The sequence below is a fragment of the Callorhinchus milii genome, unplaced genomic scaffold (assembly GCF_018977255.1).
Source record: "Callorhinchus milii isolate IMCB2004 unplaced genomic scaffold, IMCB_Cmil_1.0 Scaffold14, whole genome shotgun sequence".
Taxonomy (NCBI): Eukaryota; Metazoa; Chordata; class Chondrichthyes; order Chimaeriformes; family Callorhinchidae; genus Callorhinchus; species Callorhinchus milii.
Window position 1 is genome coordinate 3,903,586 of NW_024704755.1, and position 20,392 is coordinate 3,923,977.

General features: G+C 43.0%; 2 protein-coding genes across 3 annotated transcripts in view; both read right to left on the minus strand.

Annotated features, from left to right (window-relative positions):
• Positions 1–2,840: 2,840 nt before the first annotated feature.
• Positions 2,841–13,378, minus strand: gcshb (glycine cleavage system protein H (aminomethyl carrier), b). 2 transcript variants are annotated; one of them, XM_042340477.1, is made up of 5 exons: positions 13,081–13,378; positions 6,414–6,493; positions 5,247–5,310; positions 4,652–4,783; positions 2,841–3,484 (listed from the first exon to the last, which is right to left on the minus strand). In XM_042340477.1, exons 1-5 carry the CDS (start codon positions 13,205–13,207, stop codon positions 3,387–3,389), a joined length of 501 nt encoding a protein of 166 aa, XP_042196411.1. In that variant the 5' UTR covers positions 13,208–13,378; the 3' UTR covers positions 2,841–3,386. The 2 variants fall into 2 exon arrangements, with proteins under 2 accessions (XP_042196411.1, XP_042196412.1); XM_042340478.1 differs by lacking the exon at positions 13,081–13,378 and adding an exon at positions 10,120–10,231.
• A 1,118-nt stretch (positions 13,379–14,496) lies between these two features.
• Positions 14,497–20,392, minus strand: part of pkd1l2b (polycystic kidney disease 1 like 2b) — a 29,393-nt gene continuing 23,497 nt past the window's right edge. The window contains exons 35-43 of the mRNA XM_042340384.1: positions 20,183–20,368; positions 19,717–20,044; positions 18,460–18,593; positions 18,211–18,338; positions 17,559–17,719; positions 17,091–17,301; positions 16,369–16,470; positions 15,503–15,634; positions 14,497–14,836 (exon numbers count right to left, since the gene is read on the minus strand). Of these exons, the coding sequence (XP_042196318.1) occupies positions 14,738–14,836; positions 15,503–15,634; positions 16,369–16,470; positions 17,091–17,301; positions 17,559–17,719; positions 18,211–18,338; positions 18,460–18,593; positions 19,717–20,044; positions 20,183–20,368 (1,481 nt within the window). The 3' untranslated portion in view covers positions 14,497–14,737. The remainder of the gene's footprint in view (positions 14,837–15,502; positions 15,635–16,368; positions 16,471–17,090; positions 17,302–17,558; positions 17,720–18,210; positions 18,339–18,459; positions 18,594–19,716; positions 20,045–20,182; positions 20,369–20,392) is intronic.

Consider the following 20,392-nt stretch of genomic DNA (forward strand, 5'->3'; position numbering starts at 1 on the left):
GTCCCCGAGTCATCACCTAGCGACCGCGCCGCTCTACGGCGGCCCGACCCGGCCCGGCCCAGCCCGGCCCGCAACTCGAAACGCGTTTGCATCACCTGCTGCAGTGACCGGACAGGGCTCATCGTTTGTCTGCACCTCTTCACCATCCATCCACACACCCACACACCCCTCCCTCACCCACCCACCAACCAACCCACCAACCCCTCCCTCACCCACCAACCCCTCCCTCACCCACCCACCAACCAACCCACCAACCCCTCCTCACCCACCAACCCCTCCCTCACCCACCACCAACCAACCCACCAACCCCTCCCTCACCCACCCACCCACCCCTCCCTCACCCACCCACCCACCCCTCCCTCACCCCACCCACCCACCCCTCCCTCACCCACCCACCCACCCACCAACCCCTCCCTCACCCCACCAACCCCTCCCTCACCCACCAACCCCTCCCTCACCCACCAACCCAATTCCACCCAATGCGATCCCAATCCCGAAACGATACCTGACCCCCACCCAAAAAAAAAAGAAAAGGTTTCCGTTCAAATTTTCGAGACCGGGGGTGGATGGAGTCGGGTTAGTTCAGGGTGCCGTGCGGTACGGGGCGAAGGCGGGCGATTTGATTTGAGGTACGGACCGGTCGTGGTCTCACGGGATGGCAGAACGGGCTCAAGTGGAGTCCTGTAGCTCAGTGGTTAGAGCACTCGCTTTGCAAGTGAGAGACCTGAGTTCAATTCCAGGCAGAGGGCGAAACCTTGGGCAAGTTTCCTTACTCCACACAGAGCCTAATAATACTCCCTCCAAAACCAAAAACAATAATAAATTGGTCATCTTCAATCTACGACCGTTTGTGGGACATTGCTGTGCGCAATTGGCTGCTGCGTTCGCCCACAAATATACAGTCAATTCACTTTACACTGTGTTCTGTGAAGCGCTTTGGGACGTCCTCCCGACGTGAAAAGCGCTATATCAAATGCAAGGATTATAATTATTATTATTATTATTATCAAGGGGGCCGAACGGCCTCCCCCCTGCCCCCCGACGGGATCGCCTTCACTTCCCCGCCGCCAACTCAATCCCATTCGCCATTCCACGTCGTCACCAACACCCCGTCCCAATTCTACCCCACCGGCCAATCCAATCCCGTCATCATCCAATCCCACGCAATCCAAACTAACCCTATCTCATTCCATCACCATCCAATCCAAACCTAAGCCCACCCTATTACCCAATCTGAACATTAAAGTAACATCGGGTATTGATTTGAACCTACTGTGAATCTCCAGCACTTTTTCTGCTGTTAGCTCTCTTGCCAGTGGATCAAAGTTAATCATCTTTCCATTATGTAAAGTGCTTACAACATCCACAAATATCACAGCCTTTGAGTCATTTTTGACCCAACAGGGCACCACAAATAGCCATGAAGTGGATGACAAATTTATCTGGGGAATTGTCCAAGACACCAGGAGAAACTCCCTTCTCTTTTTGAGCTGGTCCTGGTATATTTAGTATCCCCCTTAGCAGGCCAATTGGATTTATCTTGTCTGAAGTAAACCTGAATAGTTACATTACAATCATCTAATTCTTTAGATTGTTATCATCCAACTGCTTCCCATGCACTGGTTGTTGAACTAGTTTGTCTTGACAAACAAAATAGAGACTAGAACGTCTCAGGAGATTCCCAATATGGATTGAAAGGGAATTAATACATGGAAGTAATTGAAGGTTATAATCTTTTCAGGGTTCAACAAATGGCTATATAATGCTTATAATCTGCTTTATTATGCAATTTAACTCACCCAGTAATATTTGCTGGTAATATTTTTTCCCTTAGTCAGTACTTATTTTTCAAAAATGTATTCCGATCTCTCCCTCCCCTGCATATACACATCAATCATTATAATAATCCTTGCATCTGACATAGTGCTTTATCACGTCATTGAGATACCTCAAGCGCTTCACAGGATACACTGCAAAGTGGCCAAGACCAATCATTGACCAATGCAATAGAATATCTGATGGTCCCAAGGCAAGGTTGCTCAGCAACTGGTTCCAAAGGCCCATGAAAGGTAATTTGATTCACATTCAAATATTGCTTTCCTTCCTTTGGAGAATTGTCTCCGTTCTGTAACCTAACGTGTCTCCAATAATGTAATCTTAACTTTGCAGAACCTATTGAATGTCCAAGGGTTTCTCGTTTGGCACCTTATATCTTCAAAATAATAAATAGAAAAATGGCCAGATCATGATCCAAATCCGCAAAAGATGACGCATCCCACTCAGCAGAGTTATTTTTATTGCTTGGTAACCACCAACCCAATTGCAAGATCTCCTTGCAAAAAAGCTAACAGCAGAAACATTGCTGGGAGTTTCCAGCAGCGTCAATCAACATCTGAAGTTACTTTAATGCTTGGATTGGGTTTTAACATAGGTTTAGATTATAAATATTTTATAGATTGTGTAAATGGGTACACTTGCCCCACCTGATGGCCATTGCATGCATTGTGCATTAATAAAATTGCTTTAAACGAAACATATAAATGGTTACATTTTTGTGTTGCGTTTGATCCGTTCATAAAGATACAATTTGTATTTGATTTATTTGTGAACAAGCAATTTCACAAGTTAAAATAATCTAAGCGTCCTCTTATTTTTAAACTTCCCATGGATTATCATTTGTCACTTTGTTAACTTTACTTTGAAACAAAAAAGGGATTCCGTAGGCTTTTAAGTGTTCAGCTGCTGTACAGAAATCAAGCGACATCGAGGAGCTTCTATATTAGGCTACAACAGTGGACTGTTTTTCCCGTGTAATGTAAGTGGAACGACAAACACTACAGTTTTGATTTTTCCAGTTAGATCAGTTTTTATTACGAATTAGTCTTTCACTATTAAATTGCAATGTAATCTGTAGAAAAAAAAGCTAAAATCGAGGCCATCTTTAATGTGAACATCATAGTTTTCAATATAGCACAATAGCCTGGAAAACAAAACAAATACTCTGCCACAGTGTTCATAGTCTAAATTACAAGTCTGTCAAAAACAGAGCTCATCACTTTGATATGCATGATGAACTAGGTTGTTTTCAATGTACAAAGTAAAACATTTTATGTTAATTAAAACCTACCATTGACAGGTTAAAGATTAAGGCTAATATAGTTCATCTTTCAATTGCTGATATTCCAAAACAGGGAAGATTGTGTAAATTATAATGTTACTTTAGAAAACTCATCTATTTGCATTATAATGTCTAATTTACCAGAGTCACGTCAAAAGTGCACTCCTCATAAATTACTCTTGCTTCTTAAACCAGGGGTTCTTGGCACACAATCCACCACTAAAGTACACGGAGAAAGCTTTTCTCATTGCTTAGGATAAAGAACGGTTCAGTCCTCGATAGACTTTAAAAACTTCTCATAAGCCTCTTCGGTCATCAGCTCATCGACTTCAGCAGGATTATCCAAAGACATTTTGATAAGCCAACCTGCCAATAGAAAATACTACGTTCAATACAATAGATTTTACTGTAAAGTGACACGCTTTGAGACATTTCAAATTTAAGGGTGCTTCTTTCGCCTTACTCAGTTTAACGCCTCATCTGAAAGCTCGCATTTCCGAAAAGCCAGAGCTCCCCCAGCACTGTAGGGGATTGTCAGCCTAAACCATTTATAATATAATAATCCTTGCATTTGATACAGCGTATTATCACGTCATTGAGACATTTCAAAGCGTTTCACAGAATATGTTGTGAAGGGGATCAACTGTGGATTTTGTGGGCGAAATGCGGCAGCCAATTGCACACAGCAGTGTACAGGAGTATAAAATGAATATGCCTTAAGCAAAAGTACAGATTTCCCCCAGAATAATAAAACTGTATAAAGAATTGACTTTCACATGGAACAGTTCATGCTGACCTGATAATTTTTTTTAAAAAGGCTGAACAAATATCTGGGTCTGAATAAGATTTGAAGTTCTATGGATAGCAATAGACAATGTATTTAAGGGAAAGCTAGATAGGTACATGAGGGAGAAAGGAATAGAAGGTTACGCTTGAAGGCTGTGTTGAGGAAGGGCAGGAGGAGGCTCATGTGGTGCATAAACACCGGCACAGACAAGTTGAGCCGTATGGCCTGTTTCTGTGCCTTATATTCTAATGTATTCTAATGTACAATAGACAGATGATCAAAAGTTTAAAGAACACAGAGTACCATGGAAAAAGTAGTCAAAACATGGAAAGAACAAGCTACTACTTATCAACATGTACATAATAATAATCCTTGCATTTTTGATAATCCTTGCATTTGACACAGCGCCTTATCACATCTTCAAGCTGTATCGAAGCGCTTCACAGAATATACTGTGAAGTTAATTGAATGTACATTTTGTGGGCGAAAAGCGACAGCGGATTGCGCACAGCAGCGTCCCACAAACAATCGTGGATTGAGTGACCATTTTAAAAATATATATTTTTAATATATGGATATTTGTAGAATGGAAAGTAGACTACAAGACGAGAGACAGAGAGCGACACAAATTGTAATATAGTTAAATGGATTCTGTCAGGTAAAGGACTGCACATTTGTTGGAAATCTACAGGTAGCTTAACATAACCCCCTGCGCCTTTGAAAACTCAGTATTCTTTATCACATACCTTCACTATAGCAAGATTTATTGACTAATCCTGGCTGGTCAGCAAGAACCTTGTTTATGTCAGTTACCTCTCCAGTCAGAGGTGAATATAGTTCACTAGCAGCCTTCACGCTTTCCAGAGCACCAAATTCATCTGAGAAAAGAAAAGTACGTCAGTGCACCTAAAAAGATAGAGCCATACAAGTTATTTCAGTGTTTCCATAAACTCTCTCCCTCAATCCCTCTGCCTTGCCCCCTCCTTTCCCATTTGCAGATCACGCCTTAAAACGTTCATCTTTGACCGTGCCTACAGTCACCTCCCTCCGGCTCTGGCTCTGCCACTGTCAAGTGCTCTGAAATACTACCCTGCATGAACGGAGCTACAGAAGTGCAAGTTGTTGTTCATGAAACTTTAACCACAGCATCTGGCAGTGAGTCCCAATTTCTCACCACTCTCCGTGTAAAGATCTTTCTAATCTTACTTTTAGGTCTGTGACTGGCGGCCTTATATTTATGCTCCCTCATTTTGGACACATCACCAACAACTGATCACATCAGTTTTGATTTTAAAAATGTTCTCAAGTAGAGGGGCTTTGCAAAATTAATTTGACACTCACCCAACTGGTTCAGCTTTGTGCCAATTTCAGGCAAACCACAATATACAACGTCGCCTAATGATTCCTGAGGATAGAAAACATAACATTCTCAGTTATGGAGGTGTAACCACTCATCTTGTTTCAAAATACTCTGTGTAGGTGGTTCGGTTGAGTTTAACTTCAGGCTGTTGATGGAAACAGGTTGAACAAACCAATTTTAATCACCATGCTGATAAAGTCAGTGCTTTGTTTGCTCAAACACAATTCATGCTTTCTATTGAGATATCTACATATTTGTTAAAAGGGCCCAAGGCCTCCTTGAACTTGAGCCTCAGTCCTGCTCTATCCTGTCATTTTTGTACAATTCTCAATTGAGTATATTATAGAATTAAAGGCTTACACGGATTAAGGTAACAATAACTTTTAAGAAGAGCAAAATAAATATTTTTCATAGATGGTAACTAGACATATCTGAACAGATGTGCAACATGATTAAGCAGTATCAAAGAGCCCACTGCATTTAAACTAAAAGGTGCAAGTGAAACAAAAATAATCCTTTTTTAGAAAAAAGATAGTGGGAAACCACGCAATATCTTGTTATGACTGTGGCAAAGGCATTCTAACTATAAGGTTTTCCCCATCGGCAGAATAAACTCTATTGGCTGCATATCTTCAAAGGCCTCTACTTTCCTTTCTAAAATGTCCACTTCAACTTAAAACTCTCAACTGCTTTTGTATTTGAAATCAAAAGTGAAGATTTGGGAATAAAGGTCCAAAGCTTTGGCTAACTGCAAACCTTCCCTTGGCTTTCCTTGGAATGACAGTTCAACTCTAAGGGAGACTTTTTCTCTATGTTGGAGGTGTATTTAGAATTTACACAAGTTACTCATTTAATCAACTCTGAAAGGGTGAAGGGCTGTGTGGATTACCAGAACCAGAAAGTTACAACTCGTTCCATATGCAAGCAATTTGCTAAGCTCATAAGAACTTAAAGCAAACTTTGTTCCCTGTAGTAATAAACTGGAGAACCGATAACTGATTAGCAACGAGCTGACACTGCAATAGCATCAAACTGAGCGCTGGGCTAAGTCCAACAACAGCTCGAAAGGGCACATCAAATCAAAGCGATCAGATTTCACATCACTCGGGTTCAAAGGTTCAATCAGTGTGTAAAAAAAAAGTACCTACCTGAGCATAATTACTAATTCCCACTGTCCCGATTCCATTTTCAACTGTTACCCATTCATGTTTGTCTGTAAACTTGCGAGCTGGAATAGTATATATATTTACAAGATCAGCTAATATTGCCCAAAAAGGCTCAGTCAAAAAGTTTGATTTAACACTTTCCGTAATCCATACGGCGTCTTCTAGAAATGTATGTATATAATATGCCGTTTGATCTTTATTGAACCTGTGATTTGCTGAGAAATGGTTTTAGGTTTCAGATATTGTACAGTATCCGAAAAACATCATAAACCAAATTGTGCCATGTTACAGGAAACTAGATAAGCGTCTGGGTTCCCACCGACCTAACTATATAAAAAAAAAGTCCAGTGTCAGAAACTGAGTGGAAAATGTTAAATGCTGTCCACATCAAAATGTTGAGAAGTGATCCTATGTGACAGTCCAGTCCCTGAGCCAGGCAGGTCCACAGCACACCAAATACATGGTTGATGATGGACTGTGGCTTTTAAGTGGGACATGGAGGGACAGACCAGTCAGTGGGGCTGGGGTTCTTCTCACATAGCTGGAGAAGCAGTTGAAATGTTTACAATAGGAAGCTGTGTGTGTGGTTTCAGCAGGTTAACTCTGGCAATACAGTACTCCCAATGCTCGCTCAGGATCCCCATGACTTGATTTGGCTGTCGTCAACTTGCACATAAAACTCCCTCCAGGGACATAAAGAGTGCACACTCTATACCAGACAAATGAAAATCATACGTATGTAGAAGTATGTCTGGTTTGGTTCGGAGAGACTTGTGCGTCAGACACATTCCTGACCCCCAAAGAAAGTTTTGAGGAATCATTACAAGTACACTAAATCAATAAAGTTAAGTTAATTACCAATTCCACTCAGAAATCATGTAGAACAGTGGGAGAAAACTACATCTACATTGTACTCCATCCATTATTCCACTTCAGTTGCATAATAAAAAAAACACCAAGTATTAATACTTAAATCCTTCTTAAAAATCATCTGCAACCTCATTCATGATGTTTGTATACTGCGCTAATACACATTCAGAAGTCCTGAAGGTCATTCTTTGTGTTCTCAAGATAAATCTTCAGAAAAACAGCTTCAACATCTCACACGACCATTATCGCACAACACAACCTGCAATGATTAAATCAAGGTCTCTTATCTGCTAGAACAAGCCAGCAGGGCAAAATCTTGGGCCTGATAATAATCCCTCAAGAAAAAAATAATAAATTGGTCACTCAATCCACGACTGTTTGTGGGACGCTGCTGTGCGCAATTGGCTGCCACGTTTCTCCCTCAAAAATGCAATCAATTCACTTTACAGTATAGTTTGTGAAGCGCTCTGAGACGTCTAGAAGACGTGAAAAGCACTATATCAAATGCAAGGATTATTATTATTATAGAACTCTCTAGGCCACTTTTACCCCATTTGCCACAGCTTCTCCTCTACCAGTCACCTATGCTGTATTTCCATGCATTCCGACAGAGCAATAGGAAGGTTATGAATTGAAAGAGGCTGTTGTGGAGATTGCCAAACACAAGAGCAAATAAAGTGCCACAAGATCTAAAACAGCAAAGCATTCAATCCAAAGACCAAACGTATTTATACGTATATACACTTGTACCAGGAAAAATCTGTTTGACCCTCAACTCACCCGGAGGAGTCTGGAAAGTAACTAACCCTTAACTCACCCAGAGCAGACTGAAGAGTAATTGAGAGCTGGAAACTGCATGACTGTAACGTAATCACAGTGGCAACGTAAAGTGCATTGCCTAGAAATATTATCTGTAGCTGCACTACGTACTGCTACGGAGTGATAAAAACATGTTCATCGCTTCCGCTCCCCATTTCATATAGATTTTGTAGGTTTTCTTTAAATTTAAAATCTAACCTTTGCCCATTTAATTTTAAGTTGACGTGTGTATTGGATTGCCATTCCCATGACATCAGTGCAAAACCATCTTTTTCTTGCAGCAAAACGTGCTGGAACACTGCCTGTTCCTGTTCTTACATAAAGAGAAATGGGGCAAGGATATTGTAACAAAATGTTCGTAACGTTTCAGGTGGGTTTTAACAACAGACTTGGGATCCAAAAGTTCTTAGTTCAAATCCTGGTGGATTCATTCAGCTCTTCACCCTTCTGCGGTTGATAAAATGGTATCTAACAGGAAGCAAATCACTAAGCTGGCAAAGAATTATTCATTTAATGGAAAGGGAAACTGAATATATAGATTCACTCTTACGTTAATAACTAATAGGCACTGAGGACACTTGAAATGATCGCACACCACCAAATAGATTTCAGAATGGCCAAAAACATTAGCCACGGCGGGTTACAATTATTGCTCAGGATACTTTATGCTCCGTTATCTTATTTTAACCGTGATTAAGCATTCAGCTAATCTCAGCAAATTTGTTGGCAGATGCAACAGGTTTAGAAACGAAACTGGGAGCCACAATATCTAAAACAGCAAGGCTTTTAAAAGTGTGGGAAAGGCACTGACTCTTAGCTGGCCTTACATGTACTGTAGCAGCAAAGCTAATGAAAGGCACCAACACAGTCACATGAATAGAAACTTCTGCATTCTTCACTGCGTACGACAGACACAGGAAGTGTCCTGGTGGGTCGCTAGGACACTCAAAACTACCAGTCATCAGCACTTGCTATAACTATATGCAGTATTCTGAAGTATTGCATACAGTTGGATTGTTATAACCATTTCATACAGTTATAGAATTCATACAGGAGCAGCAATGGTCACTTTCAGCAGTGTAAAGCAATTCAGAGCAGTATTGCAATGGTTGGGACTCGAGAATCCTTCTTCGCATGCCTCAAAATGACGGCTAGTTTCATTTAATAGGATTAAGCAGGCAGTCACGAGGCCGACTCCTTAAGTACATTAAGATGCTCATGAGGCCCAAGAAAAAAATGTATTAGCTGAAATTGGAATTACTTTTTTTTTAAAAAAGCCAGCAACAGCGCAATCCTCAATCACTGACCCCAAAAGCTAGTTCCCTGTGCACTCCAGGCATAGTCACTAAAAAATGCAGTGTAATATTGCCTATAAACAGCATTGGGCAGAGGGGTAGGGGGTTCCATTACATAACACTACATACAAACAGTGGTCTCGCCACCACTAGACTTAAGGTTGCGCATAATGTTGCCCGTTTCAATGTAGCTGACAGCTTAAAAAAAACAAGAGTTGTTCATATTCCTCGCAGTGGAAATTGCAATCTGCCTCACTGTTTCTTCCCGACCAAAAGCGGAGTGTTGGCACCAATTTAGGATGTCCACACTGAGCAGTCAGACACAGAATATGTAGCAGATTGCTAGGCTAACTTACTGGGGATCTCTGCTTCATAAAATAACAACGGTTACATCTGACACAGCGCCTTATCGCGTCAGAATGTCTAAAGCATTTCAAATAATCAGTTGCTATGAAGTGCAGTGGCTCTTTATACTGGCAAACACAGGAGATAACAGCCACCACCAAGGAAGGTTGCCCAACTTAACTGGCATACAGCATCACGATTAGTGTCCAAAGGTCGCCATCTCTAAAACGTGCCCCCCCCCACCCCCACCCCCACCCCTCCAGCACTGCGCTGTGGTGTCAGCCTGGACTCTGAACTCAAGTCCCAATGTGGGGCTTGAACCCAAAACCCTCTGACCCAAAGCCCAGTGCCTGACTGGCCGAACAAAGAAAGCTGCCGAGTTTTCACTTCAAACGAGAGGCGCCAGATTATCCAGGGAAAGATTCTGCCCGAGTCTGCATTTAGACCCGGGTGCATTTAGATGGGGGTCAGCAATGAACTCACACGCATAAAAAGCCAGGATTTATCCCTGCCCCTACATGTCACGGTGGCTAAGGAACATTACGCAGCACCTAAACCTGTGCAATTGGATTCCAAAACTGTCAGGAGGTAGAAAAGTCAGTCTGTCGAGCTCAGGAACTAACTGAAGGTGACTATAAATCAAAAGTCTAACCAGAGGGCAACTGGAAGGACAAACTATGAGTTGCAAACTATGGGTTGCAAAGGAAGTGAGTATTCCCCCTTCTCCTTTACTGATACATTTTAAAAACAACAAATTAAAACATCCTTCTGCTGGGGTGGGGTGAGAACTTTTAACGAGCTGGACACAAAGTTTTAACCCTTTGGGACGGGTCAGATGTTTTTAAAAACGCAACAAAATACGCTGCAATAAACAACTCCAGACCACAAACAAAATATCTGCAGAAGTGACTCGCGAGAGGCGAATGACCTGAATTAGTGGAGGGTGGAGAGGAAAAGAGAATGAAGAAGAGAGAATTTGTTTTCTAGATGTGATTTGGGAGAAAGAGAAAATTGGGGGGGCGGTGAATGGAAAGAGAAAGGAAAAAGAAAATTGAATGAAAATGCACCTTTTTTTTTGCATTAACAAAAAAAAATCACAAGAAACATTGCAAAAGACATCTACGATTCTACAAAGCAGTAACCCACGCGGAAAATACAGGATCAAACCAGATGTCCCAAAAAACATTAGGAGAGCCACTGTTAGGCCGCGCTTTGCAGACACAACGAGTTGTGGTTGTTGCTGCTGCAGATTTTTTTTTAAATGGGGGGGAAAAAAACACACATTTTAAACAGGAGAGAAAGAGGATTGCAAAGGAGTTTTTTTTCCCCACATATTTTAACACTGACACAAATCCGCACACACACAGACACAATACACATATACACACACACAATACACATATATACACACACAATACACATATATACACACACACACAATACACATATATACACACACACAATACACACATATACACACACACAATACACATATATACACACACAATACACATATATACACACACAATACACATATATACACACACAATACACAAATACACACACACACTACACATATACACACACTACACATACACACACAATACACATATATACACACACACAATATACATATAGACACACACACACTACACATTTTAACACACACAGACACAATCCATACACACATACACATATATATATATATATATAATAATAATAATATATATATCACACAGACACACACGAGCACTGCTCTTGACATCGCAAAGTTGTAGCTACTTTCAACTGCTGTGGAAAAGGCACTTTGTTTCTTTTCTGTCTCCTCGGCAGAGAGAGGAGCACTGAGAGAGGGAGAGAGGGAGTGAGAGAGGAGCACTGAGAGAGGGAGAGAGGGAGTGAGAGAGAGGAGCACTGAGAGAGGGAGAGAGGGAGTGAGAGAGGAGCACTGAGAGAGGGAGAGAGGGAGAGGGAGAGAGAGGAGCACTGAGAGAGGGAGAGAGGGAGTGAGAGAGGAGCACTGAGAGAGGGAGAGAGGGAGTGAGGGAGGGAGTGAGAGAGGGAGAGAGGGAGTGAGGGAGGGAGTGAGGGAGAGGAGAGGGAAACATGCCCAGAGGGCAGAGTGAGGACACAGAGGGTGACACAGACAGAGGGCAGAGTGAGGACACAGAGGGTGACACAGACAGGGGCAGAGTGAGGACACAGAGGGTGACACAGACAGGGGGAGGGTGAGGACACAGGGGGAGGGGGGGGGAGGACACAGAGGGTGACAGACAGGGGGTGGGGGAGGACACAGAGGGTGACACAGACAGAGGGCAGAGTGAGGACACAGAGGGTGACACAGACAGAGGGGAGGGGGAGGACACAGAGGGTGACACAGACAGGGGGAAGGTGAGGACACAGAGGGTGACACAGACAGGGGGAGGGTGAGGACACAGAGGGTGACAGACAGGGGGAGGGTGAGGACACAGAGGGTGACACAGACAGGGGGGGGAGGACACAGAGGGTGACAGCAGGGGAGGGGGGGGGAGGACACAGAGGGTGACAGACAGGGGAGGGGTGGGGGAGGACACACAGACAGGGGAGGGGGTGGGGGAGGACACAGGGGTGACACAGACAGGGGGAGGGGTGGGGGAGGACACAGAGGGTGACAGACAGGGGGAGGGTGAGGACACAGGGGGTGACAGACAGGGGGAGGGTGAGGACACAGAGGGTGACACAGACAGGGGAGGGGGTGGGGGAGGACACAGAGGGTGACAGACAGGGGGGGGGAGGACACAGAGGGTGACACAGACAGGGGGAGGGGGTGGGGGAGGACACAGAGGGTGACAGACAGGGGGAGGGGGAGGACACAGAGGGTGACAGACAGGGGGAGGGTGAGGACACAGAGGGTGACACAGACAGGGGGAGGGGGTGGGGGAGGACACAGAGGGTGACACAGACAGGGGGAGGGGGTGGGGAGGACACAGAGGGTGACCAGACAGGGGGAGGGGGGGGTGAGGACACAGAGGGTGACAGACAGGGGTGGGGGAGGACACAGGGGGTGACAGACAGGGGGAGGGGGAGGGTGAGGACACAGGGGTGACACAGACAGGGGAGGGGGTGGGGAGGACACAGAGGGTGACAGACAGGGGGTGGGGAGGACACAGGGGGAGGGGGGGGGGGGGGAGTGGGTGACACAGACAGGGGGGGGAGGGGGAGGACACAGAGGGTGACAGACAGGGGGAGGGGGTGGGGGAGTGGGTGACACAGACAGGGGGTGGGGGTGGGGGAGGACACAGAGGGTGACAGACAGGGGGAGGGGGTGGGGGAGGACGCACCCGCTCGGGCAGGGCTGCCGGTGCCGAGGCTCCGGAGCTGTTGGCTGAGGCCGCACCAGGTCCCCGCGCGCCGCCCGCAAACACCGGCACAGAGCCGCGCAGCGCCGCACAGCGCCGCCATCGCCATCTTAGCAGCTGCTCCGGACACTGAGCCGCGACCCTGAAACCCGAAGCCGAGCGCCGCTGTGCGTCTGTGTCACTGTGTCACTGTCTGTGTCCGTGTCACCGCGCGGCTGTGACTGACTGACAGCGCCGCCTTCACCACACGAGGAAGCGGCCCCGAGCGCGGGGCGGAGCTGTGGCTGCGCAATGTGTGGCTGTGTGTGTGTGTGTGTCTGTCTGTGTCTCTCTGTGTGTCTATCTGTGTGTCTGTGTCTGTCTGTGTGAGTGTCTGTCTGTGTGTGTGTGTGTCTGTGTGTGTGTGTCTGTGTCAGTCTGTGTGTGTCTGTGTGTGTGTGTCTGTCTGTGTGTCTGTGTCTGTCTGTGTCTCTGTGTGTGTGTGTGCGTCTGTCTGTGTGAGTGTCTGTCTGTGTGTGTGTGTGTCTGTGTGTGTGTCTGTGTCTCTGTGTCTGTATGTGTGTGTCTGTGTGTGTGTGTCTGTCTGTGTCTGTATGTGTGTGTGTGTCTGTATGTGTCTGTGTGTGTGTGTCTGTGTCTCTGTGTGTGTGTGTCTGTGTCTCTGTGTGTGTGTGTCTGTGTCTCTGTGTCTGTATGTGTGTGTGTCTGTCTGTCTGTCTGTGTCTGTGTGTGTGTGTGTGTGTGTGTGTCTGTCTGTGTGTCTCTATGTGTCTGTCTGTGTGTCTGTGTCTGTCTGTGTCTCTCTCTGTGTCTGTCTGTGTCTGTGTGTGTCTGTGTGTCTGTCTGTGTGTGTGTGTGTGTCTGTGTGTGTGTCTCTGTGTGTGTGTCTGTGTGTGTCTGTCTGTCTGTGTGTGTGTGTGTGTGTGTCTGTCTGTGTGTGTGTGTGTGTGTCTGTCTGTGTGTGTGTGTCTGTCTGAAAGCGCTTCACAGAATATACTATAAAGTGAATTGACTGTGTATTTTGTGGGCGAAACTCGACAGCCAATTGCGCACAGCGGTCCGTCCCACAAACAGTCGCGGATTGAGAGACCAATTTATTATTTTTATTTGAAGGAATTGTGCAATGAGAGTGCGGGTGCCGGCGAGTGTCCACAACTTTGCTGTACGCGTGAGTGTGTGTTTGTCACTGTGCAACGAGAGTCAAAAGTAACAAGTAAAACCCGACAGTAGACACGTCAGTGCTTTTCACTACTTCATACTTTATTCAGACAGTGACAACGTAGAAATGAAACTTGTGTTTTGCCCACAAAATATAGTCAATCCACTTTAGAATACATACAGTGAAGCGCTTTCAGACGTCTCAACAACGTGATAAGGCGCTACATCAAATGCAAGGATTATTGTTGATGACAGAACAAATACACACAGTATTTTTGCGACCAATCACACACATTGCGAAAGCCCTCTCAGGTCCTGTATATTCCCAGATACCCAATTTAAATGATATAAGCAGTAACATGGACCTACTTTAATGTAATGTAATGTTTGTTTTAAGACATTCTTGAATGCTTTACTTCCAAATTAATCAGTGTAGAAGATATCAGTTGTAAATTGTGAACAGATACTCTGGTGCTTTGGTTCAGCCTCCTGACTGACACGTGTCCTTGCTATATTTAATCCCAAAAAAGCTGAATAATTTCATCAGCATTAAGTCCACGATTTCTTCTTCCTCAGAAGCCTGAATCAAGAGAGAACGGTACAGAATGCTCACTTTACTACAGTATTTCTGAACATTTTTAAATGAGAGCATTTCTAAAAAAATTCACCCATTTGGAAAATCAAGCACAAACCACTTGTAATTCATACCATATTCACTCTTCACATACACTCTTCACATACACTAGTGCCTCAGAGCGCTTTACGGGTACAGTGCAGTAGAAAGAGCAGTGGAAGTGGGGAGAAGGATGGTGATCACAGATATAGTCATGCACAACAGTTACCTGTACCTGTCAGATTGCACGCGAGACTGTGACATTTTATGCTTTTACAGAGCAACATTCTGCCTAGTTCAAAACTTGGTAGAATTATATATAATAATAATAATAATCCTTTTGATACAGTTCCTTTCCTGGCTCGAGGATGCCTCAAAGCGCTTCGCGGGATATACTGTAAAGTGGAGCGACTGTGTGTATTTTGTGGGTGAACACGGTTGCCAATTTATTCACACCAACTTCCGACAGACAACTACATTTTCATGTTACAGATTGTATTTTCTTGTTAAATGAAAAAGGGAAAATAGTAATCTCACCCTGCCTACTATTTTGGATGAATGGCAGAACAAGTCCTGGCTTATTGCATGCCTGACAGTAACACAGTAAGCTGGCTATTGAAATTCAACGCAAACCTTATAATTCTTCTGCTCTTCACTAAATGCCACAAGTATGACAGAAATGAAGAGATTGAGGACCACAAAGGTCATAAAGATGATGCAGGATCCAATGAGAAATGAACCCAGAATAGGGCTATAATCCAACACCTGGTTAAGTAGTGAAGAAAAAATATGTTTAAATGAGATATTAAAAACTGTTTTTTCATAAGATGACAGATCTAGTGCCCTTATTTTAAAAAAAAGTTAGAAATCAAATTGACAGTAATGTGATGCTGATTATTACAACATACTTCATTGGTACTGACAAAATCGTGGCCAGTTCTAACAGTACGGCACAGGAACGATTGTTTTAGAATTTAGAGAAAACGAGCCTTAATTTTTGAAGCAGTTTTTCTGCAAGTCTTTTTATGCTTCAGGTGGTTCCTGCCCTAACCTATCTTCTTCAGCAGTGTTGTTCAATAAGTGCTGCAGAAACTAACGCATAGAGTATTTATGAAGAGGCTTATTTACTTATCACTTCAAATCAGGGCACTTCTCCATTACCTCAGGCTGAAACGCAGACTATCCACTTCCATTGATCAGATAATTGTGGGCAGTTTGATGAAATGTGGTGCAAAAACCGGCTGTTCTGTACATGTACAGAAATTTGCATGCAAATTCATAGGCAGAGCTTCACATGTAGAGTGATTTCAAGGGAAAATTACAATGATATCATAAAAGGTAAGTCTAATTTGAACCAACTGGAATATCCTATTGAAGCTGAATTAAATACATCTATTCCATATAGATGTAGTTATGTAGATTTGGAATCAAGTTCCTGTTCTTAAATTGATGAAGCAAATGCTATTACTTATTTCACTAATAAGGTACATTTTGCCTACCTCTTCATAGTTGAAGATTCCCAACTGAAGGCTGACCATTGTCTCTGCAGCATCCAAAATGGTTTTATAAGAAGACATGCTCCATCCAAACATCAGATTTGTCTGTAGGATACAAGTATTGTTTATTTGTGAATATCTAACTGGTTTATGAGAACTGTGTTAGAGAGACATGAAATGCTAACCTCCAAGATGAAAGGGAGAAAACCTAAAGTTTAAGTTTAGGTGAAAGTTTAGGTTTTCACAGTTACGGTACTGTATTCTCAAAATGTCGCATTTTCTCAAATATCAAACTTCAAGAGACACAGACCACTCAAATCCCAACAAAACAGGAAGGAAACATCTAGGTTTGGTGAAATTTCAAGGCATTTTGTGGATTATTTATCAATTAATATTTCTGGAGACTTTGGGAAGTCTAGTATTTGGACAGTCAGTAAAACTGATGGCATTTCAGCTGCCTGTTTCAACTGTAAGCGGATATATTCAGTGAGAAAGAGGCCAAAAAAAATTAAACGTTTTGTAAATTGAGGCAACGAGCCAGTACTCATTTGAGCTTGGAATATAATTTTGCATCCTTTTTTGAACACAGACAAATTCCGCACGGATACGTTCTTAAACAATATGCTGAGTACAAATCCATTTGCTCTTGACAGTATTAAGCTTCAATGAAGGATTCACAGCATTTTAAGAGGATGTGCATTATACAACAAATGATCATCACTTACTGCAATGGAGTAGGCCACAAACATGATTATCATGACAGTTAGGAACCCCGAGATGTCTCCCCATGCTCTCCTTATGGTAGACGTGATCATATTGAGTTTGGGGTTAAGGCGCAGGAGATGCCAAAGTTTGACAGTTGCCAGGAGAACCAGGAAGGCAATCAGATAACCCATGACCGCGTCTGCCATAGCGGTTTCATAGAAACTCACAAACCTGAGAAAGGAAGACATGGAAGAAATCAAATCAAGCATCGTCAAACCTATTCAGGAGTGCTTTCGGCAGACTGTCAATTTCCATCGACGCTGCTGCCATCACATTGGTAGCCACTATTCATACACTTTGTCAGTCAGCAATGACATTAAACAAGCGTACTAGGAATTGGCCCACAGTTGATTGGTGGGAAATTCCATTTCAGAATATTGATCGTAATACTGAGAAATAAGCATAATAGATAATAAATGATGGATTACCCTTCTCTGTGATTGTGATAGTGATCAATGTCTCTCTTGCCCAGAAGTGTTCTCTTGATGAACACTGAAAATGCACTCCAACTGATCATTATAATGGCCATCTCCAGTAGGTTCCATTTGCTTTTGAAATAACCCCATTTCTGCGCCTTGAGTAGCTTTCCCTGGAAAGAAACAACAAAAAATGTTACTTTCATTACTCCATGTTTGGGTGAAAATTACTCGAATATCACAGCACATGTCAAAACTTTCATCCCAATTTTCCCTGATGACTTCTGAAACAAGATAGAGAAAACTGAAGCGATGAGATGCAAAAACCTCTATTTATCTTAAACGCTTTCATACTTACGTAAAGATAAACATTACATTTGTGTAGCACTTTACCCATAAACAAATGTCTCAAAAAGAGTTTTATAGAATTAGACTCATTAGAAAAGAAGTGCCAGTTGCAATATAGGCATGCATATACCAACAATATGTATTCCAATGTTGATGTACATTTGTTCGGGCGCTGAGCGTATTTGGTTATACCACTGTGGCACTGTAGGTCTCTTTAGAGTGTGTGTTTGTGACATTGTATAGTGAAAAACAAAATCTCCCCATCAACTGATGCAATTTTACTGGAAAAGTGGGTCACTGGTTCTTGGGTGCCCACCTGAATCACCATGTAATAGATGAGGAAAAGAAAATATGCCACTTCAGCTGCAATGACAAAAATGTGCAGCCCGTCTGTGTACTGGTACAAGCGGACGCTCTTCAGGTCAATGTGTGTGAAAAAGGCTCCTGCAAAACAAAATAATAAAAAATAATTTCTTACTTTGCAGGACTCATATTCTACAAGAGAGCTGTAGTGAGACCATAGCTTGAGATCCAACTGGCTGAGTCTTACTACTGAAGTTCTTACCTACAGCGTTACTCTCTAATACTAATGTCGCAATGCAGAAGAGATTCACGTTTGCATTGTAGACTGTGAACTCCACAAAGATACTCCTTGTGTAAATGTCCAGCCAAGTGTTCTGAAACAAATATTGAAGTATTCTGTGGAATAAATAAGAAAAATATCCCACTGTATGCTTGATTAGCAAATAAAAGCCATCAGATGTCCCTTATGAAACAATAACTTAGAGGGGGAACTTCACCTAGCTCAAAGCAACCATACGACTATCCTTGAGTGGGTTTTAATTGATTGGGAAAACAAACGTATCCTTTAATAATAATCCCCCCAAAACCAAAAACAATAATAAATTGGTCATTTTCAATCTATGACTGTTTGTGGGACACTGCTGTGCGCAATTGGCTGCCGCGTTTGCCCACAAATATACAGTCAATTCACTTTACAGTATGTTCTGTGAAGCGCTTTGGGACGTCCTCCCGACGTGAAAAGCGCTATATCAAATGCAAGGATTATTATTATTATTATTATGTGTATTTTGAGCATTTCCCGCAGTAAAAATAATGCAACTAATTGCTCTAATACTGACTTTAAGCTTGTTTGACAATAACGCTTCACAATCTGCAATAGTGTGGGAGGCAACAGAGCTGTGAGCATCAGTAAAGTTCTGGTGAGCAGTTTGGGCTTTGCTGTGAAATCTGCCCTGCCCTGTACACTCAAATATTATAGAGCTGCTTCAACTTGATTACTTTCACATAGCATAAGACTGAGACAGTAATTCATTTAGGCATCAGGAATTTAGCTAAGAGGTGGGGTAGCTGCGAGCCAGATCAGAATAATCAGTTCTGTAGATTGAATTCACTGCTTCAATGCATGTTGAAGGTTAATAATCTATTATTTGTGCTGTTGGATAATCTTGCAAATGTGCTGCTTTGACAGAATAATTATGAGTGTTGAGCTGTGTATTACAGGAGAGATTCAAATGAAGAAGACTCCATTGGGCCATTTGATCTCATCCTTCCAGAATATCCAGTCACCCATTCACAATAGGGTTCTGCAAACTCAGTACAGTAGTGCCACACCCTAGACATACTTTTTCTGAGGTGACATATTGAGTACATTACATCAGCCTGAGAAAGCTTCCGAGCGCAGCCACTGCAGAGGCAAATATTATTATTATTATTATTATAACCTGTGGTTATTAGGTGCCAAGTAAATGAGCGCTGCAATGCATGAGAGACATGGAACCTGAAAAGCAAATTGATTTACCTGTAAGCGTCCTGTGCATCTGTACCGAGCTCTGCGATATATCCACCTCCCCTGTACATGGCCAGTTTTCCCCAGATGGGAAAACTGCGCAATTCCGATTGGCTCTGGTATTGCCAGACAGAATCCAGGTCCGAGGAATTCTGTGACGCACTTGTGTTCCAGTGCAGACCATAGTCAGACAGATCTTCGTTACTGAGAGAGTACTGAGTGTGGCACTCTGTCATAGAGTTCCTCAGTTTTGCGGGCACTGGGCAGGAACTCCTCTTTACTCTCAATTGTCGAATACGAGCTGATCCAACCAGGTTAGAGTTACCATCAGTCACAAAACCTAAAGTGGGAATCCGACAGATTCTAGGTGAGATTCTAGATTAACAGGATTAAATGGCGTTTTTGAAGTTTTTTCTTTGCGCTATCAGCAGATAAAGATCTATGGGTTTACAGTTGGGCGATATTAGTTTTTGTTTACCTGGGTAGGAGCCAAATAAATTTGATATGAGAGTATTGTTCGCCCATTTGAAGAAATCGCTGTAGCTTAAGACGTCACCGAAACCATGACTGAAACTGTTTCCGATAGCTTTGTTCAGGTAATATGAATTCGGATCACGCTGTCCGTAAGCAACTAACAGCAGCATCCAAAGAAATCCCAAATAAGCTGCAAATAATAAGAGGCAGGCAA

Coding starts and splice junctions, on each gene's coding strand:
- gcshb (XM_042340477.1), bottom strand. CDS start 13,207: ATGGCGATGGCGGCGCTGTGCGGCGCTGCGCGGCTCTGTGCCGGTGTT. Junction 5,311..6,413: donor GAATTAGTAATTATGCTCAG/GTAGGTACTTTT, acceptor TTCTATCCTCAG/GAATCATTAGGCGACGTTGT. Junction 4,784..5,246: donor CACAAAGCTGAACCAGTTGG/GTGAGTGTCAAA, acceptor TTCTTTTCTCAG/ATGAATTTGGTGCTCTGGAA.